The sequence below is a fragment of the Monodon monoceros genome, unplaced genomic scaffold, assembly GCF_005190385.1.
Source record: "Monodon monoceros isolate NGI ecotype Baffin Bay Population unplaced genomic scaffold, NGI_Narwhal_1 Super_Scaffold_5, whole genome shotgun sequence".
NCBI classification, from domain to species: domain Eukaryota; kingdom Metazoa; phylum Chordata; class Mammalia; order Artiodactyla; family Monodontidae; genus Monodon; species Monodon monoceros.
The window spans coordinates 64,893,225-64,919,614 of NW_021703782.1; the positions used below are offsets into that span (position 1 = coordinate 64,893,225).

Sequence of the window (26,390 nt, forward strand, 5' to 3'; positions counted from 1 at the left end):
GAGTAATTCCCCTTCATCCATTCCGGCTCCTGTTGGACGGTTTTTTGATTTACTCAGTAAGCCCTCTCTTCGTTATTTCTGTTTTTCCCAATAGACCCCCGATGCCCTTAAATGAAATAGGGACCAACCCTCTGTCCCCAGGTGGTGAACTGAAGGCAGCTGAATCCTGGCCCTCCACAATCTGCAATGAACGGTAGCTCTCAGACTCCCTCTGCGTCCACGTACCATAAAGGGATGGAAGGCTAATGCGAGCGAACAGGTGCCTGGGCTCACCCTTTCTCTCAATCCTACCCACGTCAACAGCTATCCTCCCTTTATCGGTCAAACAAGCAGCCTGCTGAGGGAAAGCTGATTTCTAATCTAATTTGAGCAAAATCAACTTTTATAAATAGGAGAAGTCCTCACAGTATGAGGCTTGGGAGAGGGAACAAGGTTCTCACTAATGACTTCAGGGCACAATCCAGCTTTTCTCATTGCTGCTAAACTCCTCAGTGGTTGCTGCTTAGTGCAAACTATTTGCTGTACCTGGTGTGTCAAAGAACAATAAGCTTAGGGACAGGCAAAGCCCCTTTGTTCCTTAAGTATCCTAACCTTTCCCCGAGGCAGGAAACCTAACCAAAGGCTGTAGTCAGCAGTTAGTCTGAAAAACTTCTAGGCAGTTTTATTCAACAGTGTGCCTACCCACCACAAAGTATATGCAGAGAAAGGGTGGATTTAAATTCTCATTTCTTTTCTTCGTGAAGATACGAAGGTTGTTACTTCTTTTTAAAGTGAAATAGATGGTTTATATAAAATCTGTATTTTTCTCCTGTACCTGGACAAAACTCACACATACAAAGATGTTGCTTTTTTCCACAAATGATCAACTGAGTTGACCGTGTTGATTCATGTATTTGAAAATTGGATGGCTTCACTTTGTCACTGCACAAAGTACAAACTAGTGACATGTGAGAGCCGACATACACACACAAACACACACACACACACATTTTTTAAAAGTCTTTCCCAATTTTAATAAGCTTATGCCTCACGCAGCTCTACTCTAAGCAATGCTGTGCAGTGGCATTTCCTTTGGCCAAGTTGGTCTCAATAGACCTGTGGGAAACTCTGAAAACTAAACCAAAAAGCAGTATAAAATTGGCTAGTTTCTGGGTCCTACACAGAAAGGAAACAAGTTGGGCTTTTTCCACTGTATCCCTTGCCTAATTTTGAAACAAAGGCTGTTCTCTGGGCTCTGGTGGACCAGCTTGTGGGTTGCAAACTTGGGGAGTTTGTAAGTGAATGTTCTTTCTTTCTCCGTATCTTATACAACTATTTAGTAAAAAGAGGATGGTTAACATGCAGGCTCTGGGCTGCATGCTCAATGTTGACAGCAGGAGAGAGAGTGGAGAGAAAAGGAAGAAAAGCTAAAAGAAAGTTATGGGGTAAAATCCAGCTTGATTGCTAAGTTAGCTAACAAGATGTAAAGGAACAGTCTCCTACATGCATTTAATGTATGACCCGGCTACAATCAAGTCCCAGTGCAAGATGCAATTCTACTTAAGACAACATAAAACCAATGTCCGGTGGATTGAGTGTGATCATTGTTCCTTGGGGCCACAACAGGACATGTGGACTTGGACAGACATAAGGCAGATGGCCAGGTTTTTCACTACAACTTTGCAAATAACAGGGTTGATATGGATCTGATGAAATAAGTTTCAAACTCAAGTACAACAAGCATTTATAATTATACAGCAAACAACTGTGGTTACAAACACCCTAGAGATGGGTGTATCAGATTCTATGCCAGATGCCTTCATATATATTAGCTCATTTGTCATGATAACAAACACATTTTTTAAAAGATTATTAAGATTATGGAGGCTGATCATAAGACAAAGTGGTGGAAACCCTGCAAGACACACATTAGAATTTCCCGCCCATTCATTTATTTTTTAGAAATTTCATTTGACAATCAATTAATAAAACACTTGCTATATTTTAGGCATTATTCTGCATGCTTTATAACTTTCAGCTCACAAAAATATGAGAAAAAAATAAGGTGGTGTCTTAGCTCAAACAGCCATAAAACAAAATACCATAAACTGGGTGGTTTATATAACAGACATTTCTCACAATTCTGGAGGCTAGGAAGTCCAAGATCAAACAGCCAGCTGATCTCTCACTGATCCCCAGTGAGAGTCCTCAGCTTGGCTTCAGATGGCTACCTTCTTACTGTGTCCTCATAAGGCAGAGAGAGAGGAAGAAAGCTCTCTGCTGTCTCTTCTTACAAGGGTCCCACCCTTGTGATCTCATCTTATTACCTTCCAAAGGCCCCATCACAGTCACACTGCAGGTTAGGGATTCAACACAAGAATTTTGGGGGGACACAATTTAGTCCATAACAGGTGGATTCTATTATGTCCATTTTATAGGTGAGTAAACTGAGGCACAAATAGGCAAGTAACTTGCCCAATGACACACAGCTAGTAAGAGAAAGAGACCTCAGAGCCTGGATTCAAACCTAAGATTCCATCATCTTAACTACCGCATTGCGCTATTTCTCACGGTGAGGGAGTTGAAAGTTACATTAGAGTCATGAAGGTTTGAATGTCCAGACATCTGTATTTAGACTATCCTTGTGTTTCATTCTTTTGTCTGGGTCAGTGGCTCTCAAGTGGTGATGTCCATAAGTAATACTCTTTCCATGTTATAAAGACTTTTGAGAGTAAGTTGGACCAGAAGTGACTTTTGGCCAACATGCTTACTTTAGAACCACATCTGTGTGGATAATACATTCAGTGTAAATGGAAAATGTATATTTATCACCACAAATATAATGAAAGAAATTTAAAAGCCCAGTTTTTATTTTATTTATTGTCCAGTGGTGCCTCTGAAAATGAGTAATATTATAATATTACTAATGAGTAATATTAGTAATAAACTAATATTCTTTGGAAGGGGTATGAATAATTCCAGGCCAGGAAATATCATTTTGAGTGCCCTGGGCAAGGCGCTTCATCCCACAGGCTTGAAGACTCGATTTAAGCCCTTCTTGGGCCTCATTTATCCCAGTTAACTGTGTAAACAGTCTGTTTTTAACCCATGGAAACAGAGATTTCTCCATTTCACTAGAGTGTGTAGATGGGCCCAAGAATAAGCTGTTTGCTTAGGCATAGCTGTTTACACCCACCATGACTGATAGCTTCATTTAACATAGCAGTGTTGGGTTTGCAGTAGAATCTCTGTTGAGAAGAGGCTGAGGACCAAAATAGTGTACAATCAAGGAACAAAACCAAATCTTGTTTTGCTATGTGTTATAAAGAATAGACTATTATTTCATATTACTAGATGAGTGAAGGAATTGGCTATACTGATGGTTGCCATGGATATACACTGCTCCAGCTGGTCCCACATTACAACAGGAATCAGTGATGTCGAGTTGAGGACTATCAAATGAAGGGATCTGGCTTTACTAACTGGTGGAAGTCTGTGTGTCAGCATCTGAGACCAACAGAGATGTTCACAGTCATGTTTATGTGCTTCAAAATGCAAGAGAATTGCCACTGTTATGGCAGGTACACAGGGCCAAGTGGGCAGAGTGGTGCCAATAATACAGTCCTTGCAGTCTCTTTCATTTAATTAATTAAATGTTCATATGAATTAGTTAATAATTTTTTTATACTTATGCCTTGTTTAGGCCTGGCTCTAGTCTAAGTTATATTTCTGCAGAACTGACCCAGAATATTGACCCACAAACAATGGTTCATGGGACTTAATTTACTCTATTTTGAGATTTAAAGAGATAAAGTTAAGGATGTTTCCATATTTTTGTAGATTTGGTGATCTGAATTATTTAATGCTCAAGATTTAAATTACTTTAGATTCTTAGACTCTTTATTCGTGTGGAATCGTCTTGCTAGGCAATCCATAGCTAGCCTAACTTAAGATATTGTACATGTAAAAATAATAAAACTGTATTTTAAAATATTCTGTAATTCAGATTTGTTGTTTTTTTTTTTTTTTTTTGCTAATTTGATTCATCTGATAGTTAAACTTAATAGAGTTGTAGGTCATATTATTAAACGATACTTTAAAAAGTTAACTTGCTGGGGCTTCCCTGTTGGCGCAGTGGTTGAGAGTCTGCCTGCCGATGCAGGGGACACGGGTTCGTGGCCCGGTCCGGGAAGATCCCACATGCCGCGGAGCGGATGGGCCCGTGAGCCATGGCCGCTGAGCCTGTGCGTCCGGAGCCTGTGCTCCGCAACGGGAGAGACCACAACAGTGAGAGACCTGTGTACCACAAAAAAAAAAAAGTTAATTTGCTGAAGAGCAACATTTGGGTACTTTTTTTCTTCTCTGCCTAAGAGAATCTGGGTGTAAATTAAGTAGACCGAACATCGGGCCATTATGACATGACTAGTAACTGTTCGACAGAGTAGATCCAAGCACCAAATGTCCACTGAATGGCCAGCCAATCATTTAAGAGTAGGAAGAAGCTAGCCACTTGCAAATAAAATACTTGATTCCAAATATCTCCAGCATAGAAACATCTGAAATACCTTCTGTAGTCCATCTTCCAATCCTTCACATTATGTTTCTCTCCTTCTGTTCCATTATCATTCTCTCTTTTACTTCCTTATTTTTGAAGAGATTATGAGGTCAATTTTCTATTCCATCAGAATAACAATGTCATTCATTTTGAGCTGGCCAGAAAATACAATGTCCCCTTCTTGTGTGTCCTTCCAATGCAAAGCCCCTAGCAGCTGTACAGAGGTTTGACAGGAAAAGACTCTCCTCTCCAGATTATTGGGTGATTATCATACCTACCCTCAAGAGTATTGATGCAGAGATAAATGAGTTGTTGATAAATGTAAGATTTTAGACAGTGCCAGGTACACAGTGTGTGTTCAGTAAGTGCTGGTCATGTCTATAAGAGGCCCTCTAGTTGGTAGTCTTCCAGTCTAGACTCCTGACCCAGCTGCCAGGGTTCAAAGTTCAGCTCTGCCTCTCAAAATAGCCATACACTTTAGGTAAGTTACTTATTCGGTCAGACCATATGAACTTTCTGAGAGTAGATCATTTTTGACCTACAAAAAAGGCAGCTTCACAGGGCTGAACCTAACATGAACATAATATTCTCTGTGCCTCAGTTTCCTTACCCATTAAAAACAGAGGCAATGGGCTTCCCTGGTGGCACAGTGGTTAAGAATCTGCCTGCCAAAGCAGGGGACATGGGTTCAATCCCTGGTCTGGAAAGATCCCACATGCCACGGAGCAACTAATCCCGTGCGCCACAACTACTGAGGCTGCACTCTAGAGCCTCCAAACCACAGCTACTGAAGCCCCACATGTCACAACTACTGAAGCCCGCATGCCTAGAGCCCAAGCTCCGCAACAAGAGAAGCCACCGCAATGAGAAACCCGTGCACCGCAACGAAGAGTAGCCCCCGCTCGCCGCAACTAGAGAAAGCCCGTGCATAGCAACGAAGACCCAATGCAGCCATAAATTAAATAATTAATTAATTAATTTTAAAAAGAGGCAATAACCCTACCTCATAGGATTGTTATGGGGAATACATGAGTAAGCATTCATAAAACACGTGGGACAATGCCTGATTACAGAAAGTGCTATTTAAGTATTTACTATTATTATTTTTATTACCCTCACATCTCATTACTGCTTGACACAAACTTTTCCCAAGAATAGCCTGCTTCTGTCAATCAGCCTTTCTGTCTTCCCTGCAATGCCCCTCTCCCTCCTTCAAAGCTTGGTCTCAATTCATGTGATCGACCCCCCCACTCTATTCCATTTCTGCCATGTCTCTTCGCATTTGTTTATTCACTAAGGACAAGTTATTTTACATCAGCTGACAGTGGTTCCCATGTTGTCTTTTTCTTCTTCATATATTGACCCTGGAGTGTGAGGGTCCAGGAAGGTTATGACATTTCTCCTGTTTTAATTGTATCTTTTCATGTGATGATTATTTTATATCTTTAGAAAAATTAAGTGATCTTTAAATGTGGGATCCCTAATGTCTTCCTATGTTTTTTAAAAAAGACTTAAAAAAAACCTTGAATAATGGACATCCACATGCCAAAAGAAATAAACATTAACCTAAATCTCACATCTTATGAAAAATTAATTCAAAATGGGTCACAGATCTAAATGTAAAATGTAAAACCATAAAACTTTTAGAAGAAAACACAGGAGAAAATCTCTGTGATCTTGGATTGGGCAAAGATTTCTTAGAAATGACACCAAAAGCACAACCCATAAAAGAAAAAAAAACTGTTAAACTAAACTTCATAAAATGTAGAACTCTTCTCTAAGAAAGACATGGGTAGGAGAATGGAAAGACTACCCACAGACTGGGAGAAAATATTTGCAGAGATAGATCTGATAAAGGACCTGTGTCCAGAATATATAAAGAACTCTTACAACTCAACAACAAGAGAGCAAACAAGTCAATTTAAAATGGGCAAAAGATTTGCAGTCACTTCACCAAAGAAGACCTATGGGTGGCAAATAAGCACATGCAAAGATGCTCAACATCACTAGACACTAGAAAAATGCAAATTAAGACTATAACGAGATATCACCACAAGCCTATCAGAATGGCCAAAATAAAAATGAAACAAAGAGGAAGAAGAACAACAAAAGTGACAATACCAAAGAGGATGCAGAACAATCAGAACTCTCATACATTGTTGGTGGGAATGTAAAATGGTACGATCACTGGGAAAACAGTTTGGCAGTTACTCAAAAAGTTAAACATAGAATTACCACATGACCCAGAAATCTCGGTCCTAGGCATTTATCCCAGAGAAATAAAAATGTATGTTCACACAAAAACTTACACATGAATGTTTAGAGCAGCGCTATTCATAACTGCCCCAAACTGGAAGCCACCAGAATATCCATCAACAGGTGAATAAGCAAACTGTGATACATCTATACAATGGAATCCTATTCAGCAATAAAAAGGAATGAACTAATAATACAAATTATTGATATGCAACACCATGGTTTTACTTTCAAGGGCATTTTGCTGAGTGAAAACAGCCAGTCTCAAAAGGTTACACACTATACGACTCCATTTATGTGATATTCTGGAATACAGTTGTCAGGGATTGGGGTCAGGGGGAGTCTGATACAAAGGAGTTTTTTGGGGGTAATGGAATGACTCCGTATCCTCATTGTGGCGCTGGTTACAGAAATCTATGCATGTATTAAGACCCACAGACCTGTATACAATCACCACTACCAAAAGCAAACTTTATTTATTATACGCAGATTAAAAAAATATAGCTCCTTGCTTATTTTGATCCCTAGATCTACCTTGGTCAATAAAGCAGAAACCTGAAAAAAAAAAACTTGAATAATTTTAGGTTTATAGAAAAGTTGCAAAGGTAGTACAGAAAATTCCTGTGTACCCTTTACTCAGTCTCCTTTAATGTTAAGGTCTTACACAACTATTGTGCATTTGCTGAAATGAAGAAATTTATATACATTGGTATATTACTGTTAACTAAACTCCAGACTTGAGTCAATACTTTATCAGTTTTCCACTAATGTCCTTTTTCTCTTCCAGGACCCCATCCAGGATGCTACGTTGCATCTGGTCATCAAGTCTCCTTAGTCTCGTGGTTTGTGACAATTTCTCAGTCTTCCTTGTTTTTCATGATCTTGACAAAGTTTTGAGGAGTACTGGTCAGGTGTTTTGAAGAATATCACTCAATTTGTGTCTGTCGTATTTCTTTCCCCTCATGATTAGACAGGGGTTATGAAATTTAGGGAAGAATACCACAAAGGTCAAATGTCTGTCTCATCATATTCTACTGAGGGTAAATGACACCCACATGACTTCTCACTGGTGATGTCAACCTTGATACCTCCCTGGGTTATTTAACAAAGTAAAATTTTTACAGAGAACTCTCGACATATTAAAGTTCCCAAGAGACTCTTCAAAGATAGTAAGTAGCAAAATTCCTAAAATCAAAGTATTTTGAATTACCAAACATGCTTGTTCAGTTGTTATCAATCTTATCAGACCCAACACCTCTTTTTTATAATAAGTATTTTCTACTGCCTCCTTTACTGCTCTGAAATGAAATTTATTGATGGCATAATTTACCTGTATGCATAATCAGAAAAACCAGAAAAATCAATATAATGTCCTAATTTTAAAATAAAGGGAAAATAAAAAGGCAAGTGATTTATAATATAATAATAAATATTTCAATATATAAATGCTCAGGTCTGACTTTTCCACAAGCCACAGTGAAGTGGTCAGATGCTTACACCTACATGAAGAATCTCCACGTATGAGACAGACACAAATGGAGACTGACAGACGACTCGAGTATAATGGGCAGGATTGTCACTGGTGAGCTGATTTTCTAAAATGGTGAACAACCCTTGGGAAAGTTCCAAAGCAAACAAATACCACTGCCGTCAATCTTCATGGTAGTTTCATTTCTGGAAAAATTTACTGCTTATTAAAAACATGCAAAAATATTGTATCTTTAAATGTAAAACAGAGCTAGGCTCAGATAATCATAACTAGGTTTTTCACCTACATGAATGCCTGCAGGAACTCTGGAAAACGGTGTGGGACAGAGAACAATGCTTGATTGTGGGAGTGTCCTGTATATTGCAGGACAGGGGCCCTCCCTGGACTCCACCTACTGAATGCCAGTGGTCCCTCCCAATCAGGGAGGGCAAACAAAAACACTCCTCGAGGGCTTCCCTGGTGGCGCAGTGGTTGAGAGTCCACCTGCCGATGCAGGGGACACAGGTTCGTGCCCCGGTCCGGGAGGATCCCACATGCCGCAGAGCGGCTGGGCCCGTGAGCCATGGCCGCTGAGTCTGCGCATCTGGAGCCTGTGCTCCACAACGGGAGAGGCCACAACAGTGAGAGGCCCGCGTACCGCAAAAAAAAAAAAAAAAACAACAAAAAGAAAATATGGAGGCCATGGTAACTGCTGGATTGATGCTGATTGATCAAATCATGCAATTCACATCACATACACAAACACACACTTACATAAGCATGCACACATATATACACCACCACAACCACCACTATCATTACACTATAGCTAAATTCCTGTACCAAACCCTTCAAAGATTTTCCATTAAATGCAAGAGAAAACTCATATCCTTACACTGGCCTAGAAGGCCCTGGACAACTTGACCTTCATTTGCTCTTCAGGTTTTTTTCAAACTATATTTTCCCCTGAATGTTATGCTCCTACCATGCTGGTCTTCTCCCAGTTACTGACAAGAATGACCTCCTTCCTACCTCAGGGCCTTGGCACAGACTATTCCCCCTCCCTGGGTTCTTCTCCTGCTCGTTGCTTGGCAAACTCCTACTTATTCTGCATAGCTTACCTCAAAAAGTCACTTCCTCAGAAAGCCTTTCCCTGAGTCTCCGTGTCTGATGTTCTCATATTACCTCTATTTCTTGAACACACACTTAACAGAGCTTATGATTAAGTATCTGTGTGATTCTATGTTTGTTATCTGATGCCCCCACTCAGATTTTACTCATTACTGTACCCCCAGCACCCATCATAACGCCTGGAACAGAGTAGGTTCTAAACATATGCTGAATCCATGAAGGGATGAGAAATTGTGTTAGCTGCCCAAAATGACTTTTGGGTTGGCTAGAAGGCAGACACAATAGGGCAAACAAGATCGTGGTTTTTCATTATGATCAGTAACAACAGAACCTTGGTTCTATTTTGCTGTAAAGAGAGAGAGGCATACTATTATTTGAGACAGATTGTTTTGGCTTAACTGTTTCAATGGGCTTTGTTTGAAAAGAACACAGTGGAATAGAGGATGCTGGAAAGCACCTTGTTGTTTGGATGACTCAAGGCTCCTGCACCTATTTAGAGCTGGCTTCCCTGCTGGAAGGGAACAGAGGCTCAAGCAACAGATTTGCAAACTTTGGCTTTATAGGACTCAACCCTACAAGCAACCACACTTCATCCTTTCCCTGTTTACTACCAATAACACCTTATCTCTGATTAGTCCTTGGTACTGTGCCTTTTAAAGTACAAATTTTGGGACTTCCCTGGTGGCGCAGTGGTTAAGAATCCACCTGCCAATGCAGGGGACATGGGTTCGAGCCCTGGTCCAGGAAGATCCCACATGCCGCGGAGCAATTAAGCCCATGCTCCACAACTACTGAGCCTGCACTCTAGAGCCTGCAGGCCACAACTACTGAAGCCGTGCACCTAGAGCCCATGCTCCGCAACAAAGAGAAGCCACCGCAATGAGAAGCCCGCGCACCGCAACGAAGAGTAGCCCCCGCGCGCTTCAACTAGAGAAAGCCCGTGAGCAGCAACGAAGACCCAACGCAGACAAAAATAAATAAGTAAATAAATAAATAAAGTGTAAATTTTGTTTCATTCTTTCCCAAACTTCCAGTCCTTTGGGTATCACTTTCATTAATTTGGCACATCTGCACATCACCAGGGTTATTATTCATTAATGTTTTCTTTGAACACACCACACCTTGACATTGATGCAGATTTTAGCTTCATCATAAACACTAATATGCATGAACTCCTGTATTTCTTGGGCTTATTATACTCATTGGGGAAAGACTGCTCTTTTTCTTAACAGTGCTCCTGGGGGGAGGTTTACCAAGCCAGACCTCCTTACTGTCCTTAATTTGTTAGGAATACTGAAGCATAGAGAGGTTCACTAACTTGCTCAAGGTCACAGAGTTATCAGAGGTGACAGAACTGGGATTCAGAGTGCCTGGTTCTTGGTTCCATCATGGGCTGTCCCTGCTACAGTAACTCAAACCATTCTTAACTGAGTTCTACACGCATACCAGGCACTCATGTGTAAATGTGAACTGCTATGGGACTAATGATCACTCCCCAAAGCAAACTTTTCTATAAGATTTTTTTCCCTGAGTATGTTATACCCAGTGCACAGTGCTGGTACCTCAGGGCTAACACTTTTAGCTGCCTCTTCCCAGTTTGTAATCTTCTGACCCATCTGTGAACACGTCTCATTTACAAGTGCTGTATTCTTGTTTACATTACTAAGATGTTCACAGTTCTGATGATGGATGCTATCTGAGATACTCATAGTGACAGGTCAATATCCTCTTTGGAGGTGCAATGTGTTATTCATGTGGGTGTCTAATTCATCCATGATGGGTGCTTCTGACAGTGTCCAAAGTATCACCATCCCAGTGTCGAAGCAACCCTTCAGTGAGGCCAAAGGATGGCTCCAACAGTGGAGGCAGCTCCCTTCCTGATCCTGGAAGCCACCAGCTTCTGGAAGATTCCCTACCCTCCTATCAGCACAGGGTTGAGTGCTGTTTCCTGAATGACTGCAGAGTTGCTGATCTGTTCTTAAATCCAGTCCCCAACTTAGAATTAAGCCACACATTTGAACCCAGGATTTCCAATATGGCATGTTATACCAAACTGAGCTGCTTTAGATCTTAAACTCTAGTCACACTGGCATTCTTTCTGATCCTAGTTAAGCACAACTAATAGATCATTTTTACCACATGGCTTTTGTCCTTGCTGTTCCCTCTGTCTGGAATGTTCTTTCTCCAGTTCTTGCCACACTTGTTTTCATCATTCATATTTCAATACAACCTTATCACTTCAAGGTCTTCCCCTGACCATTCTATGTAAAATTGTACCCTAATTCCTCGCCCCAATGACTCCCTAGCCTACTACTTGGATTTATTCTCTTTATGGAATCTATTACTATCCCAAAGTATCTTATTTGTTTACTAATTGTCTACCACCCTCCTGCCCCCAAGAGACTATAACTCCCACTAAGGGAAAGGTGAGGTCTCTCCTGTGTACCACTTGCTCTCCAGGGCCAAGTAGAGCACTTGATAAGCGGTTGCTAAGTAAATGAATGCGTAACTGTGGTCCCGTCACTGGAGCAAGGTGCAGGGGAGAAAGGAGGCCTGTGGAATCAGATGGAAGCAGCCTTCTGTTACAATGTAGAAATGAGGGCACTGACTTAGCAGTTAGACAGGTCTGGGTTCCAATTCCGCCTCTGCAACCCTGGCTGTGTGCCGTAAGGAAGTTATTTAATCTCTGCTCTTTCTGTACATCAACAGTAAATCAGGATTAAGTGGGTTGCAGTATATCCTGTGCCTGGTCTGGTGCCAGCCACTGTAATAGGATCTCAACAAATGTTAATTGACTTCCCTTCACCTAGAAATGCCAGAAGAAACCCATGATACTCATGACACAGCCTTTGTAACACACCTGACAGCTAATAAAGCACTCAGGCATCCTTATATTTAGTACAATCTGCTTAAGTGCAACTGCCGTGTATTTTTCAAAAAGCAGTGACGTTTTCGACATTTGGTTATCTTATGTAGACTCCTGACAGGTTGTATAATCTTAAATCCACTGAAAAGAATCTAGTCTTTTAGTGCCTGACCTGTTTGATGGAGATGTCCCCCACCCTGTATATTCAATTACTCGCTGTATGATAGAACCGCATGCGCCATACACAGTCCCTCTGGTCATTGAACACTATGTTCCTCAGGTGGCATCCGTGACTTTGAAGTACTTGTCAGCAACTGGCTTTCCTGCAACAGTACTGCAACCACTTAGTTCACAGTGGCGTTTTACTTCTAAAGCCCTTGTTCAGAATATTAAAAAGGGCATGCCACACATTCTATTCCTTTGCTTCAAGGACTGTGATTTTGTAAAGCTGGATCCTGTGGTCTACTCAGGAGAGAGTCACTGGCTCCAGCACAATGTTTAAAAATGGTTTTGGGTTTGGTCCAGTGGTGTTAAGTTGGTCAGTAACTGTAACTGTTGAGTCTGATCATGGGGAGTGTGGTTCTCCTTCCTGCTTCATCTCAGATGATGAGCTAGACTGATTGAGCTGGACAATTTCACAGGACTTCTGAGGTCACTGAAGCCACTTTCTCTGGTCATGCAGGATGATCCTTTCCTATTAAAAAATCACTGACATCTCTCAGATAAAAACTTGGGAAGTGTTGAAGTTTGCTAGATTTTACCTGGATCAGCAAAACACGTGGTGAATTCTGAATGATAAGAACTCTGGGTTCTCCTCATTCTTCACTGCAATGGTAGCTGGATTTATTCCATCCAAAACTGGTCCCCAAGAACAGGTGATGGGACCTACTGGTATTTGCTAAAAGTGGCTTGTCATGTTGACCATTCTGACACCATAATTGCATGATGTCCTAACTTGGTCTTTGGTCTGAAGATCAAATGAGTGAGCAGAGTGGAGAGAGATGTGAAACTCTGTAAGCAATGGCAGATGGGGGCCTAGAACACTGTTCCTGGCATCAGGTTGTGAGGACTTGGGATCTTTTCAGATCTGTCCTTTAGGACTTTGCAGATGTTGACGGCAACTACCTTGTGCCATTTTTTTTTGAGAAGCAACAATAAGTTGAATTTTGGATTCTAATAGACCAGGTTTTCTCAACCTCAGCACTACTGACATTTTGGGTTGGAAGATTTTTTTGCTTGGGAAGTTGTCCTGTGTAGTAGCATCCCTGGCCTCTACCACTAGATGTCAGTAGCATCTTTCGAGTTGTGGCAAACAAAAATACTTCTAAGCAGTGCTAAATGTCCGCTGGGGGTGGGGCTGGGGGGCAAAATTGCCCCCGGTTGAGAACCAGTGAGGCAGACCTAACTGTGGGAGATCCTGCGGTCACAAGAAAACTTCTTTGAAGGTATTCCAGCTTCTGTTGGCTTTCCCGGGCCTTTTTTAGACATTTGAGTTTCCTGGGAAATAGACTTTTAATGGACCTGAAGATAAAGGATGAACTAAAGGAAAAGGTGAGAGAGGGTGGTACCTGAATGCATGTGACTCCTCTCCTCTGTCTTCCTCTCTCTCTTTTGCATCTGTTAGTCTCCTAGCAGGGAGAGGTGGGGTGTAGGTGAGGAGAAACCTGGCTGAACTGGAGAAGCAGGATTGGGAACTCCAGCACCTGCAGCCTGAACTGGGGGGAGCCTGAGGCTTTTAGAACTTCAAGTAGTCCTGATATTTAAATTCAGGCATCAGCAATTTATTGCAGACAGCAGAGAAGATGGTTTTTGGAGGTAAGCCGGGCATCTGCCAGGGCCCTTGGCAAAACTGCAAGGTAGGCATAGCTGTTTCTGCCACCAGCTCTCTTTCCGAGCCTTCCACACACCCCGCCTCACTTTCCCTGCCCTCCAGGCACACAGTCGCCTCATGGTGCCCTCTGGGTGCTCAAAGTCTGCCTCGCCCTCCGCTGGAGCCATCTGCTTCCTTCCTTACCTGCCCCCATTTTAACTTTCCTTCCCTGAATGCTGATTTCAGCTTTTTTGGGGGGTTAAGATGAAAGATTCAACTACTTCACACTAAGGGGAGAAGAGTCAGTAGGTTTAACCCATTCAGGGGATGTTCTGACTCTTCGAAACGTGCTATTTCTCTTTTAAAAGACATTTTGGAACAAAGGGCTTTTCTACGGCTCACCGAGCTTCCCTGAAATGAGCATCATGGTTGTATACTTTCCAGCCACAATATCCCCACTGGCATTCACAACCTGCGAATTCCATAAACTACAGCCTTAACTTAGAAATGAGCTCCACACAAGGTAAGCTGTGCATTTCCCATAAGAAAAGATTCAAATTCCTTAGCCTGTCATACAAAGGCTTTACAATCTACCTTTCTAACCTCTTCTCCATTCATTCACTCAAATATGGTGAAAAAGATGGACACGAACCCCGGCCTTCACCCTCCCAAAATGCATATAGTCCAGTGGGGGATACGCATAAGAAACCAGAAAAAACCAATATGGTGCCATGTGTTAACCCAGGGTAGGTAAAGGAGGCTTGGGAGCACCTTGTAACGGGGATTAACCCTAACTGACCGGTCCAGGGAGGGAGTCTCACTTCTCTGCTATCTCCACATGCCTACACCTGGCATACCTTGTCACCTCTCTCTAGCTTTGTGCATGATGGTCCCTCTGTCTAGAACGCCCTCTTATGATCTGTCTGGGAAACTCTTAATACCCTTTATGATCCAGCTTAACTGTTACCTCCAGGAGAATTTTTCTGGCTGTACTTTGCCTTCTCTTGTTTTTCTGCTTCAACACGTCCCCCTCACCCCACCCCCTCTCAAATAAAAGTATGTTCTTTCCTTTGAGCTAAGTCCTTATACATCACATCTATGGAAATATATATCATACTGATTTGTTTACTTGTCAATCATCCCTATTAAACATTTTTCGAAGCCAAGGCAATAATGTATGTTTCTTTTTAATCCCCAGCTCCTCACACAGTGCCTGGCACACAGAAGCGCTCAGTAAATGTCACTGAATGAATGAATCCATTCTAACTAGAATCTAGAAAATGTGATAGCAGCCTGTCTGTTTTATTCCTTTTTATATTACATTGTGAGATATATCATATATACAGAAGAGTCCATAAAACATATATGTCCAGTGTAAAATGAAAACCCATGTAACGACAACCCAGGTCAAGAAATAGCCCCTCAGGGCTTCCCTGGTGGCGCAGTGGTTGAGAGACCGCCTGCCGATGCAGGGGACAGGGGTTTGTGGCCCGGTCCGGGAAGATCGCACATGCCGCGGAGCGGCTGGGCCCGTGAGCTATGGCCTCTGAGCCTGCGCGTCCGGAGCCTGTGCTCCGCAACGGGAGAGGCCACAACAGTGAGAGGCCCGCGTACCGCAAAAAAAAAACAGCAAAAAAAACCAACCAACAACAAAAAGAAATAGCCCCTCAGGTTTTAACTCATCAGTGGATGTCATCTACTTGAACTGGGTGTGTCACCATGGCAAGGACTCAAAATTCTATACCTGATCTGAAGTTACTGGGGTCTTCTGCCAAGCATGCCCTCATCTTGAACCTCAGGCCTGATACTCTAGACACCAAATATCTGGCTGAAGGCCAAGCAATTCAGTCAAATGTCACTTGCCAGACAGAGTCTGAAATCTAGTAGCAGGAAGCTCTTCACTCCACTGGACAGTATCTTGTAAAAGATCCTGAGCACCTAACTTCCCCTCCTCACTGAGGCTGCAGGCTTATTTGGATTCTTGTCACATCTGAGAAAAAACAATTAACATGTGAATCTTGCTGGCCCTGTCTGTTAATAGTTAACCTGTGTGGAGGTCAGTCTATTTTTTGGTTGTTGTTGATACAGATCAGTTAAAATCTTGCAACGTTATCAGAAGAGATGTACTCTGCTCTGCTTTGAGTGGAAATCAGCCATCTGCCTCGTTGCGTTTGGTCAGGACACTGTGCCTGTGGAAAGGCCCGTAGTTACAGGATGCATGGCAACCACCTCCAGTGTGGCACAATGTGGAGCTGGCAGGGCTCTCTGTTTGGGTCTCATCCAGCCCCACTGCTGGGCTCACACAGCTCTCTCTTCCTTCCTCAGCTGCCCTCAACAACCAAATGCCTACCCTCCCTCCCTCCCTTCTTTCCTTCCTCCTTCCCTCCCTCCCTCCATCCCTCCTCCCTTCTCTCCCTCTCTTCCTTCCTCTCTTCTAGCTACCCAACAATCAGTCTCTGCACAGAGTCTAGAATGATGACTTGTTCAATAAATATTTCTTGAATGTGGCTGTAATTCTCTTCTTGAATACAAATTCAGCTAAACTGCAGGAAGTTATCAACTCTAGGATCCCATTTGAGTTCACTTTTCTCTGTGTGTGTGTGTTTGAAGTACGAATCCATGATCACTACATTTAACTTTACCCAAAGTTTAAATTCCTTTATAATAAACTTTTCATCCTCTCAATTGAAAATTTTCAAATTCCTTTATATGTATCATTGAAATCTTTTTTAAATTATGTAAAGCAGGTAACAACCTTACTTTCTTTCTATTCCTTACGTCAAGGGGTTTATTTCATGCACCAACTATTTTCTGAGCACCTACTTTGTGCCAGACAGTCTGAGATGCTGAGGCTACAGTAGGGAACAAGGCAGATGTGTTTCCAGCTCTCACAGAGCTGCTGTTCTGAAGGATTTTTATATACTAGAACTGAGCTGTCCCATAGGGTAGCAATTAGCAATGTGCAGCCCTTTAAATTAAAACTTCAATTAATTAAAATTAAACAAAAATTCAGTTTCTCATTCACACCGGCCACATTTCAAGGGCCCGCTAGCCACGTGTGACTAAAAGTGCAGGACTAGATCAGTTCCACCATCACAGAAGATTCTACTGGACAGGGCTATTCTAGAAGAACTTGCAAGACCTACTACCATTCTGAGACTTTAGGAAATCCCTGCAGCAACACCATGAGACGATTTATTATGATTCCTACACATTTCCTTTGAAACACAGAGATTACATCTAGCATGCCTGGCGCCAATAAGTTTATTTTTATTTGGGGCATCCTGTTTTTACTTACAAGATGGTTAAATCAGTGTGGTGGGATAGCATTATGAAATACCCATTCACATTTCCCGCTTGTTTTGCAAGCAGGTAATGGCTCTGTATCAGGGAAGGAGGGGTTGCAAGGCACAACCCAGAGACAGCCTTTGAGTCTCTGGCTGCTTCTGTGGTCCGGATATACCAGCTCTCAGGACTTTCAAGCATTTGTAGAAGGGGTAACAGAGAGAGGAATTTGGGGAATAGATGAAATTACGCTGGCGGGAGCAAGACTGGACGGGAGAGGAAAGAAATGTGTGTCTGTGTGTACGTGTGAGGGTGTCTGGGAGTGAACGCCAGCTTGCATGTGCTTTGTGGGCGCAGGCTGCGTGGTTTTCCTGGCAGTTCTTTTGTGGGTAGCAGGACCCCAGAGGGAGCAACTGTCTAGGATTTGGGACTGTGGGGAGACCTCATAAGTCAGCTACACTTGGAGGGTCACACTGACAGGCATAATGGACATTTTAGCAGCAAACTGTGTGGACAGATTACTCAAAACTACAACGTGCTCCCACCCCCAACATTAACCCACCTCAGGGAAGGTAGAGAGGGCTGAGCCTGAGCATAAGGGGTAGGTGTTCAAAAGAGAAATAAGCAGAATTATAATAAAAAATAAAGTTGATTTTCTGGCAGCTTCTCCATCTGTGATCTGGGAGCCACACCCATTCCTCAGGCACCAGAGCAATCTGTCCCCAACACAATCTTGGAAGCCTGAGCAATGGCCACTCTAGTCTGCCTCTGAGACCTAGATCTCATCAGCCTCATCTGGCCTCTTATGCTACTAGGGCTCCAGTCTCCAGCTGCCTCAAAACTAAGGAAAAGTTATTCCCACCATACCTTTCTTACCTATGATCCTCTATATCTGCAATGCAAACTCCCCTGGTTAACTATCCTGCCTTATGCTACTGTCCTCATGTGATGTTGTGCTTTCTGCCCACTGAATTTTCCCATGTCTCCCTTTCCTCCCTTTCCCCAGAGCCTTCTGGAAAACGCTTACCACTGAACACAAACTCCTCTGCTTTCTTACACTTATCGTAAGAACAATACCCCATATTCTTGGCTTAGCTAAACCCATTTTGTAGGAAGACACCACCTCCCTGTAACCTTCTCAAATGGAAATCCCACATTTCCGCTCATCTGCCAGTGTGGTTCCCATAAGTAATGTGTGCATTCTCGCTGACACTCTTTGCCTCTTCTAGACCACTGTTGTTCACTGCTGTGCAAAAAGCCCTTTCTCCTTTGGGTTTCAGATCATCCCGCTCAGTCTTCCCGTCCACCCCCTCTCTTGTCATTATCATGGACACTTCAATATCTGTAAGTGACAAACACAGAAGAACCTAGCTTCACGATGTGGGACCCTGATTCCAGCATATCCTAGAACCCATTCTTATAGCCACTCCTGGACCTTATCATTATCCTAAATTGTTCCACCTCTCCATTTTGAATGCCCGTCTACCATTCTCTGACCACAGCATGTTATAATCACTACTCTCAGGATCCTTAGTCCTCAGTGCCCTTGGTGTTCAGGTTAGAATTCTAGTCCTTTGATTATTCTTTTTTCCTCCTAGGTACTTACCAACATTGTACCTTTATTTTCTTCATCCTCCATCCTAGACCTTATAATGCATAACTTTAAGAACCCTTGCAAGCCTCTTCAAAATCCCTAGGCCCCTTTCTTTCTGTTGTAATGGCACAACAAATCTTCAATCTTGACTTAATCCAACTATTTGTCTTCCCTGATCTGGGCTGCTGAGTCTTGACTGAGAAAACAGACAACCTAACTATGCAAAGAGGCAGCCCTAAGCAATTCTTTGATATGTATGGGTCAGTGACTTTCCTGAGGGGTGATTACAAAACAATACTCTTCTTTTCCAAGCCTCACTGCATGGACACCCCCGGGCCACACATATACAACACTTCTCTCCCTCCCTTTTCCCTGGTAAATGCTTTGCCTTGCTACTCATTTACTCTTAAATCACTGTAATTGATTTTTGCACTCCCCACTGAAATGCAAATTCTCTGGCCAAAGTCACCAGTGACTTTCTAAAGGTCAAACTGAATGGACTCTTTCAAATATTCACCTAGTTGCACTCTTCTCTTGCATTTGATACTGCTGACTCCTCCATTCTCAGGGTTCTGCTCTGGCCTTCTCTTCTCTCTCTACTTGTGCTCTCTGGGAAGCTCACCCACTCCCATGGCTTTGACTGGTGGTAATATTCTTGAACCCCAAATCTGTATCTCCAGTCCAGCTTTTTCTACTTAGCTCCAGAGTTCTATATACAAAATAGTCTTCTTCATAATTTTTTTGGAATTCCAATGGAACCTTCAAGCTCCATCCAAGCCCAAGTGAACAAGTCCCCTTCCCCCCACAGTTCATCCTTCCTGCTCCTCTATCTCAGTAGATGACAGCACTGTTTAGACTGAGCCAGAAACCTTGGAGTGAACTTCATCTCCTCCATCTTAAATCCTCTTCCACTTCCCGCAATCCCACCTTCTGCACCATCTGACTTCCATCCAGGTCCTTCTGACTTTACCTTCCTGAAGTTTTATGCTGCTTATCTTCTCCATCCCAACTGCTACCACATTAGCTAATGTCCTCCCACCTTCCATCTCCATCCCTTTTATGGACCCTTTACATTTTGCTTGATAGCTCCAACTAAAACATATATCATATCATGGTACTACCCTGAGCAGGGAGTATAACTCCGCTAAGATCTATACTCCTGTCTCTCTTCAGACCCATCTGTCCTGCTTCCTGCCTCCTGCCTCTCACCCTGCAGTCAGCCATATTAAACTACCTGCTGTGCCTGGAACTTTCCATTCTAAGTCTCAGTTTGGAATGTCATTCTTCTCCTTCACACCCCCCCTGCTCCCATCTGTCTAGCAAATATCTACTTAAATTTCAGGGCTCAGCTCAACCTTCCCACTCTTTGCAAGGCTTCATCTACTGTGCTCCTCCTTTCACCCCAGGAAGAACTGACTACTTTCTTTCTGGGGCTCCATCTCCACATATATGGACCACGTCAGTCTGTCTCTCCTGGACTGTAAATTCCTTGAAGACAATGTCTCTGTCACATGCATCTCTGTACCTCGATGTTCAGCTCATAGTAGGAACAAAATAAATATTCATTGACTGAGAAATGAACAAATTAAAAATGGAGCCTAACCTGTGAGCAAAGGCTAAAATCAGCATGATGACAGTGTAACAAATGTTGGTTACAATAGTGAAATGAATCATCACAACGGCCTGTCTGCAGATAGCTCTGCTGTTTGTAAGCCCGCTAACCCTCAGGCTGCATTAGTAAACAAGTTGGGTGGGGATTCTCTACAGTGTAAGCTGACTTTCAGGGACAGAAAATGGGGGTGGTGCCTCATATTGGCTTACTTCCTTAGCAATTTGCAAAAAAAAAAAAACCCAGCAAAACAATACCCCCTTTCCCAAAAGTTGGCACAGGCTCGAGTTTGTCTTTTCCAAAATACTTTCCTTCGTCAGGGAACACTCCCCACGCCACAGCTGTCAGGCATAATGTGCTCTGAATCCATTAGAGAAGGTCAGTCCTGAATACCAAACAGATGCAGAGCCCTGAGTTTCCAGAACTGGAGTCTATGGCTTAAAATGCATAACAATAGTCATCTTCTGTGTTCTTGCTGCTCTAAGCGTCACCGTAAGTAGGCATATTTTAGAGACCGGCCTTGAGCTATCCTAATTTCCACACCTGAAGTGAGCAACAAATGATTTGAGACAGAAAAGTAATACAGGAGAATGTCTGAGCTTTATATGCCCATGCATGCTCCTTGTTTCCTGACAAAAACAACACTTTAAATCCAGTCAACATCACAGAGACAACAAGCCTATAGAGTTTTTGAACCGCAAAACTTCAGTACTAAATAAACAAATGAGCAAAACCAAATCAAACCAAACAACAACACAAATATCCCTCTTACTCCAGATAACCTATTAATATTCCCTAGGCAATAAGGGAAATAAAATGTGATCCATGCATTAGGTAGGTTGGATAGTTAATTTAGGGAGAATAGAAACGGCTAAATAATAAGTTGTCATGGTAGAAAGTAAGTTTTGGACATTCTGCTTCCACATTACTAACCAAAGTTGTGAAAATACTCAAGAGAGACAGAAAAAAGGACTAAATTTAGATGCTGATTTAATGTATTCAAGAGCATGATTCATTTTCCCCCTGCCCTGGTACAGCCTGGGGAATCTGTGTGTATGGCAGGCAACGCAAAGATGCCCTGTAAATAAAGGGAAGTCTCATTCATTCAGAGGCTCGAGGAAGCTAGAGACACCCCATTTTCTCTGCCAACAGAGGTGAACTTCCAAGCACCTCACACACAAAAACGTAGAACCAGATTTCTCAGCTGGCGAAAATCCATCTAATTTTAGCTTTGCCCCCACCTTGGCATGAATGTGCTGGAAATTTATTCTGCTGCTCCTCTACTCTTAAGTGGCTTTTTTCCCCTCAGGCTCCAGTGGGATCCTGACCAGCTCTCAGAAGCCATGCAACATGGGTCATTTAATGAGATGCCCAGAAGGATATCATCATTCAGTAGCAATGCTTTTAGTAACCTGGAGCCCAAGTCCCCTCACGGTAGGCCAGAGATTGGGTCTTAGAGAGCTAGTACATAAAACATAAATATCTGAGATTATTTTGGGCTATTTGAAAAAAACAAAAACCAGAAATCCACCAATCAGACAATGACAGCAGGTTCAATTCCCATCCATTAATCAGGGTGTTAGGCAAAGTGTCTAGAAGAGCAGATCATCACTGTTCCTTCCTGAGTTTCATTATCTGCTGTTTCCAAACACATTCTTGCACTCACTTCTGCTCCCAACACCAAAGCAAATGTTTTAGCCTCTACAGATAATTAAGATTAAGGCTGGACTATCGTTTGTGTTAACCCAACTTGGCTTAGAGGTCAAAGTATATGTCATTTTGTAAATTTACATTGTTTTTTTTTTTCTTTTTTCCTTTTGCTTTTAGTCTTTAAGCACATTTGGAAAGTAACCTTAGAAGTCTCATTCTAGCTTTTTTGGCCTTATTGATAGTCTCTGGGTTTAGGACTAACTACAAGAAAAAAATGGAATGTATATTAAAAATCTGTAGTTGGGTAATATTGCCTCCCAGAAGTGAGGGCATTAAAGCTGTCCTCCCTTCTGAGGTGTGAGACAGATGTTAATAACCCACCCCGAGGGCCCCATTATACAGCCATATACACTCATCTTAATTAAGAAAGATTATTTCTGCAAACATGAAATGGGCTTGACAATTTTGCAGCTAAAAACAAGAAGAGTTAGACATGGAGCGCGTGCGTTACGTTAGCAATGAGCTGCTCTGAGAAGGTGTGCGAGGATGGGCAGCACTTGGAGAGGTCCCCACTGGGCACATCCACACGATGAGGCTGGTGGACCCTGGGCAGGACTGTGGGTCCAGGGGGATATGAGATCCAATCAGCCTGAACACATGCTTCACAAACCAACCTGCACACGGCACAGAAAGGAGGCAAGACACCGCAGGGCAGCATAAACAATTTGTACCTTTCTCAAATAGCTCGGTACTTGGGTCTCCGGGGCAGTTCTGAATGTCCGGGCAGGGCCATCACCCAATCCCCCTTTGGCCCACTCAGTGCCATGACATGAAGACCAAATCATTTAGAGGACAGGGATGTTCAATGACTTTGGCCAAGTGTAATGACAGGTTTGGGGTCAGCGTCCTATACCCATTTGAGAAAGGACAAATACTCTTTAACACTCTAGACAGAAAACTGGCTGATTTAGCTTAGAACAGTGGCCACCATTGCAGCCAATTTCAGAATATCAAAAAGGAAGGTAAGTGGTCGGGGGGAAGGGTGTCATGAAGGTTACATCCATCCAAGGCTGTGTTGGCTACATACTGGGATATGTGGGATATGGGGTAGAAATTTATTCTCACACACAAAGAGCACCACAGATCTAATTAACAATGTGGGAAATCTCTATTCATACTTCACTCACACAAAACACTGCACTTCCACCTCCAGGGTTTTTTCAAGTTCTAAACTACAATCAGCCCTTCTTTTAAAATAACAATAATAGAACCTCTGATTCAGCCAGATGGTGGTGTTTGTTGCACTAGGCTGTGTTCACAGTACAACATCAATAAATGGCCACTTGTAGACGGACGGACAGAATCCCACTCATAAAGCACACCTACACCTCCCTCCTTCTCCCATCCCAAAATGCTGCACTGTCAAAAGGCCCATAGGGGCTTAATTTCATTTGGGGAAAGAAAGGAAAGATAGAAAAAGTAAAATAATGTAAGTGGAAAAGCAATTTCTTGGGGAAAAATAGTACATTTAATCTCTGAGGAGAATGATCATAGGTGGGCTTTTTAAGTGTTGCTTTGCCTTTAGGGACCATTTGAAAAAAGGAATTCAAAAGAGTTTTCCCCAGTCCCTGAAAAGCTGTCTTGGTGAACGCTGCACATTGTCAAAGATATTCCAACTGGGAGATGGAGTTAAAATTCTTGCTCAGTGAGATGGCTAAGTCTCATGAAATGAGTATTTGTTCCAATTAGGTGTTCCAAAAAACCTTCTTGCCTCAGATAACTCACTGTGAGAAGGAAAGAGTATTTGTTCAAAACCCGTCATGGAAGGGAAAATGAGAGACTGGTGTGTTCTGTGGCCAGCGTACACATGCTCTTCACAGGCCTGTAGGACTCACACTTTTTGGTGCTTTGTCCTTACTTTCCTGGTCTCAGTCCTACCTGGGACTGGCGGGGAGGGGGTGGGGCGGGGGAGATGCTGACTAGTTTCTGTTCCTGTTCTTAATAAGCTATACTACCTAGTTATATAATCCTAATCCATGTCCATAGTCCAGAGCTCAGATGGCTGGCCTGTCAGCAAAAAATGTTAGAAAAATGTTAATTCAACAATGTTGGAAGGATGTTATTTCTAGAGCTAAACTCCTCAGGGAAAATGAGAAATGGCTGCTCCTGGGATTCAACTCCTCCACACTGAAAGATATTTCTTTCCTGATGCTTTCTTCCCAAATAATTTCCCAGTGCCTGGTGTGCCCTGACATTTGATCCAAATAAAATGCTGGAACAGACTCCTAGGACACAACTATCTTCAAACTCTATACAAGAAGGGTGTTTATTACAGAGAATCAGCATCTATTAGGGCATGAAACATCGGGGGCCTGCTGGCACTCGCTCCTCACAATGAATCACTTCATGATATAGATACTATTTTTTTTTCTGGCATTTACAAGCAAGCAACTCATTTTATAACCTAAGGCATTTTCCATACTTTCAGGCAATGAATACTAGCTTTTGAGTCTCAATAGCACATAATTTAAGACAGTGGGAAAAGGAGCTGGAGAATAGTTTCCAGTGCAAGGAAAACACCATGCAGATGTTTACCCTCTTGAATTCTGATGGCGAAATTGAGAATTGTTTATTTGTTCTGAAGTCAAACCCAAGGAATTTATTTTTTAAAGGCTGGGGGCTGGGGTAGGGTGGGGAGTAGTGACATAATATACTCCTAATATTGAAATATTCAACACATGGCCCTAGGATTTTGAATCCCCAAAGAATTTAGACCTTTTTAAATGGTTCATTCTTGATCAAATTTGGCACAACAGATGTCACAGAAAGGACATACCTGAAAAAAACACCCGAGAACTACTTTGCTAAAATTGTATATTCACCTTCTGTAATTGTTTTTTTTCCTCCAAGATAGCAAGCTAGGAATCAGTCCTCTATCTTGAGCCATTTATTGAAAACAAACAAATAAACTTGGAAAAGATATGACCCAAATGAAGTTAAATACCTGACTTTGGTGTATGAGAATCATAAACTTGCTTACGGTCTATCTGGTCTGCAAACACTTCCCCATAAATCATCCAATAGGGCATGTAGAAGATGTTCTTGGCCAATTTCCATGATGGCTCCTCGTTGGGAAACAGGATGGCTTGCCTGGCGACCCCAAAACTCATCAGCACCACCAGCATAATGATAACAAAGTACATCATGTCTATCATCTGGAAGGGTGGGAAAGCAGAGGGAGAAACAAAAGAAAACCAGAATGACTGAGTATTCCTGTGGTGCTGACATTGAAGGAAACCTTTGAAGGAGGTGCACTTTTGAGACTGCTGATAAGGGATGTTGACATAGGGAGCTGTGTTCAGGTAAGAGAACACTTGGCCTTTTGAAGCCAATGTCCATACAAGCTTGTCAGTAACTCAAAAATCATTTAAAAACAAAAGAAAGCACATGCACAGTGGAACCCCTCCATCTTCCATTGTTTTCTGTGGGACCTAGTCAAGACTAGGCATGAGAGTCATATAACACAGAGGCTTGAGTCTTTATATTAATGCAGTACTAACTTTTTTTCTGCTCCTGGGAAAGGCAAATGCCCTTGCTGGGTCTCTTTCTTCTTAGCAAAACTGGAATTGAGATAGTTGAACTATTTCAACAACTATTGCAATGCTGTAAATTCCCTAAATTCTGAAAGGCTTATGGAGAGCTGAAAAGCTCAAGAAAATAATCATTTGTTAACAAGGCTAGGACAACCCAAATATCCACCTTATACCATCTTATTCTTGTGGCCCCTACCTCATTGCATGGTATTCTATCACAAACCAGTCTCTCAGAGAACCACTTCTTCTGTGCTTTTTTCTGAAGTGCATCCTATCAGTTATGGAGGGTGTTTTTGTAGGCATTAGAATCAGGTAGCCTAATGGCCCATTCCTGTGTTTGCTGCTGAAATGTTGGATTTTCATCTCGACATGTTTATAAAATTCTCGACTCCATTCAAGTACAATGTTATCTCTTGTTCCTCTTTATTCCTTTCTTTTTTTGCTTGTTTTCATGATACATGTTATCTGGGATCTGTTTCTCACATGCCAAATTACTTTCCTTTTATCACTGAAAGTAGATGAGGATGTACTAAATATTATTTTGCCTGGCCAGAACCCACTGCCTCCTTCTTTCAGAAACAGTTCCCACCCACT

General features: G+C 42.3%; 1 protein-coding gene across 33 annotated transcripts in view; it reads right to left on the reverse strand.

Moving 5' to 3' along the window:
* The window catches only part of TRPM3 (transient receptor potential cation channel subfamily M member 3), a 798,781-nt gene that overhangs the window by 35,046 nt on the left and 737,345 nt on the right, over positions 1–26,390 (reverse strand). For 30 of the 33 annotated variants that reach the window (XM_029202614.1, XM_029202612.1, XM_029202616.1 and 27 more), the window contains one exon: positions 25,244–25,418. In XM_029202614.1, the coding sequence (XP_029058447.1) occupies positions 25,244–25,418 (175 nt within the window). Of the gene's footprint in view, positions 1–25,207; positions 25,419–26,390 lie in introns of all 33 variants that reach the window. The other 3 variants (XM_029202588.1, XM_029202590.1, XM_029202585.1) reach the window with 1 other exon arrangement.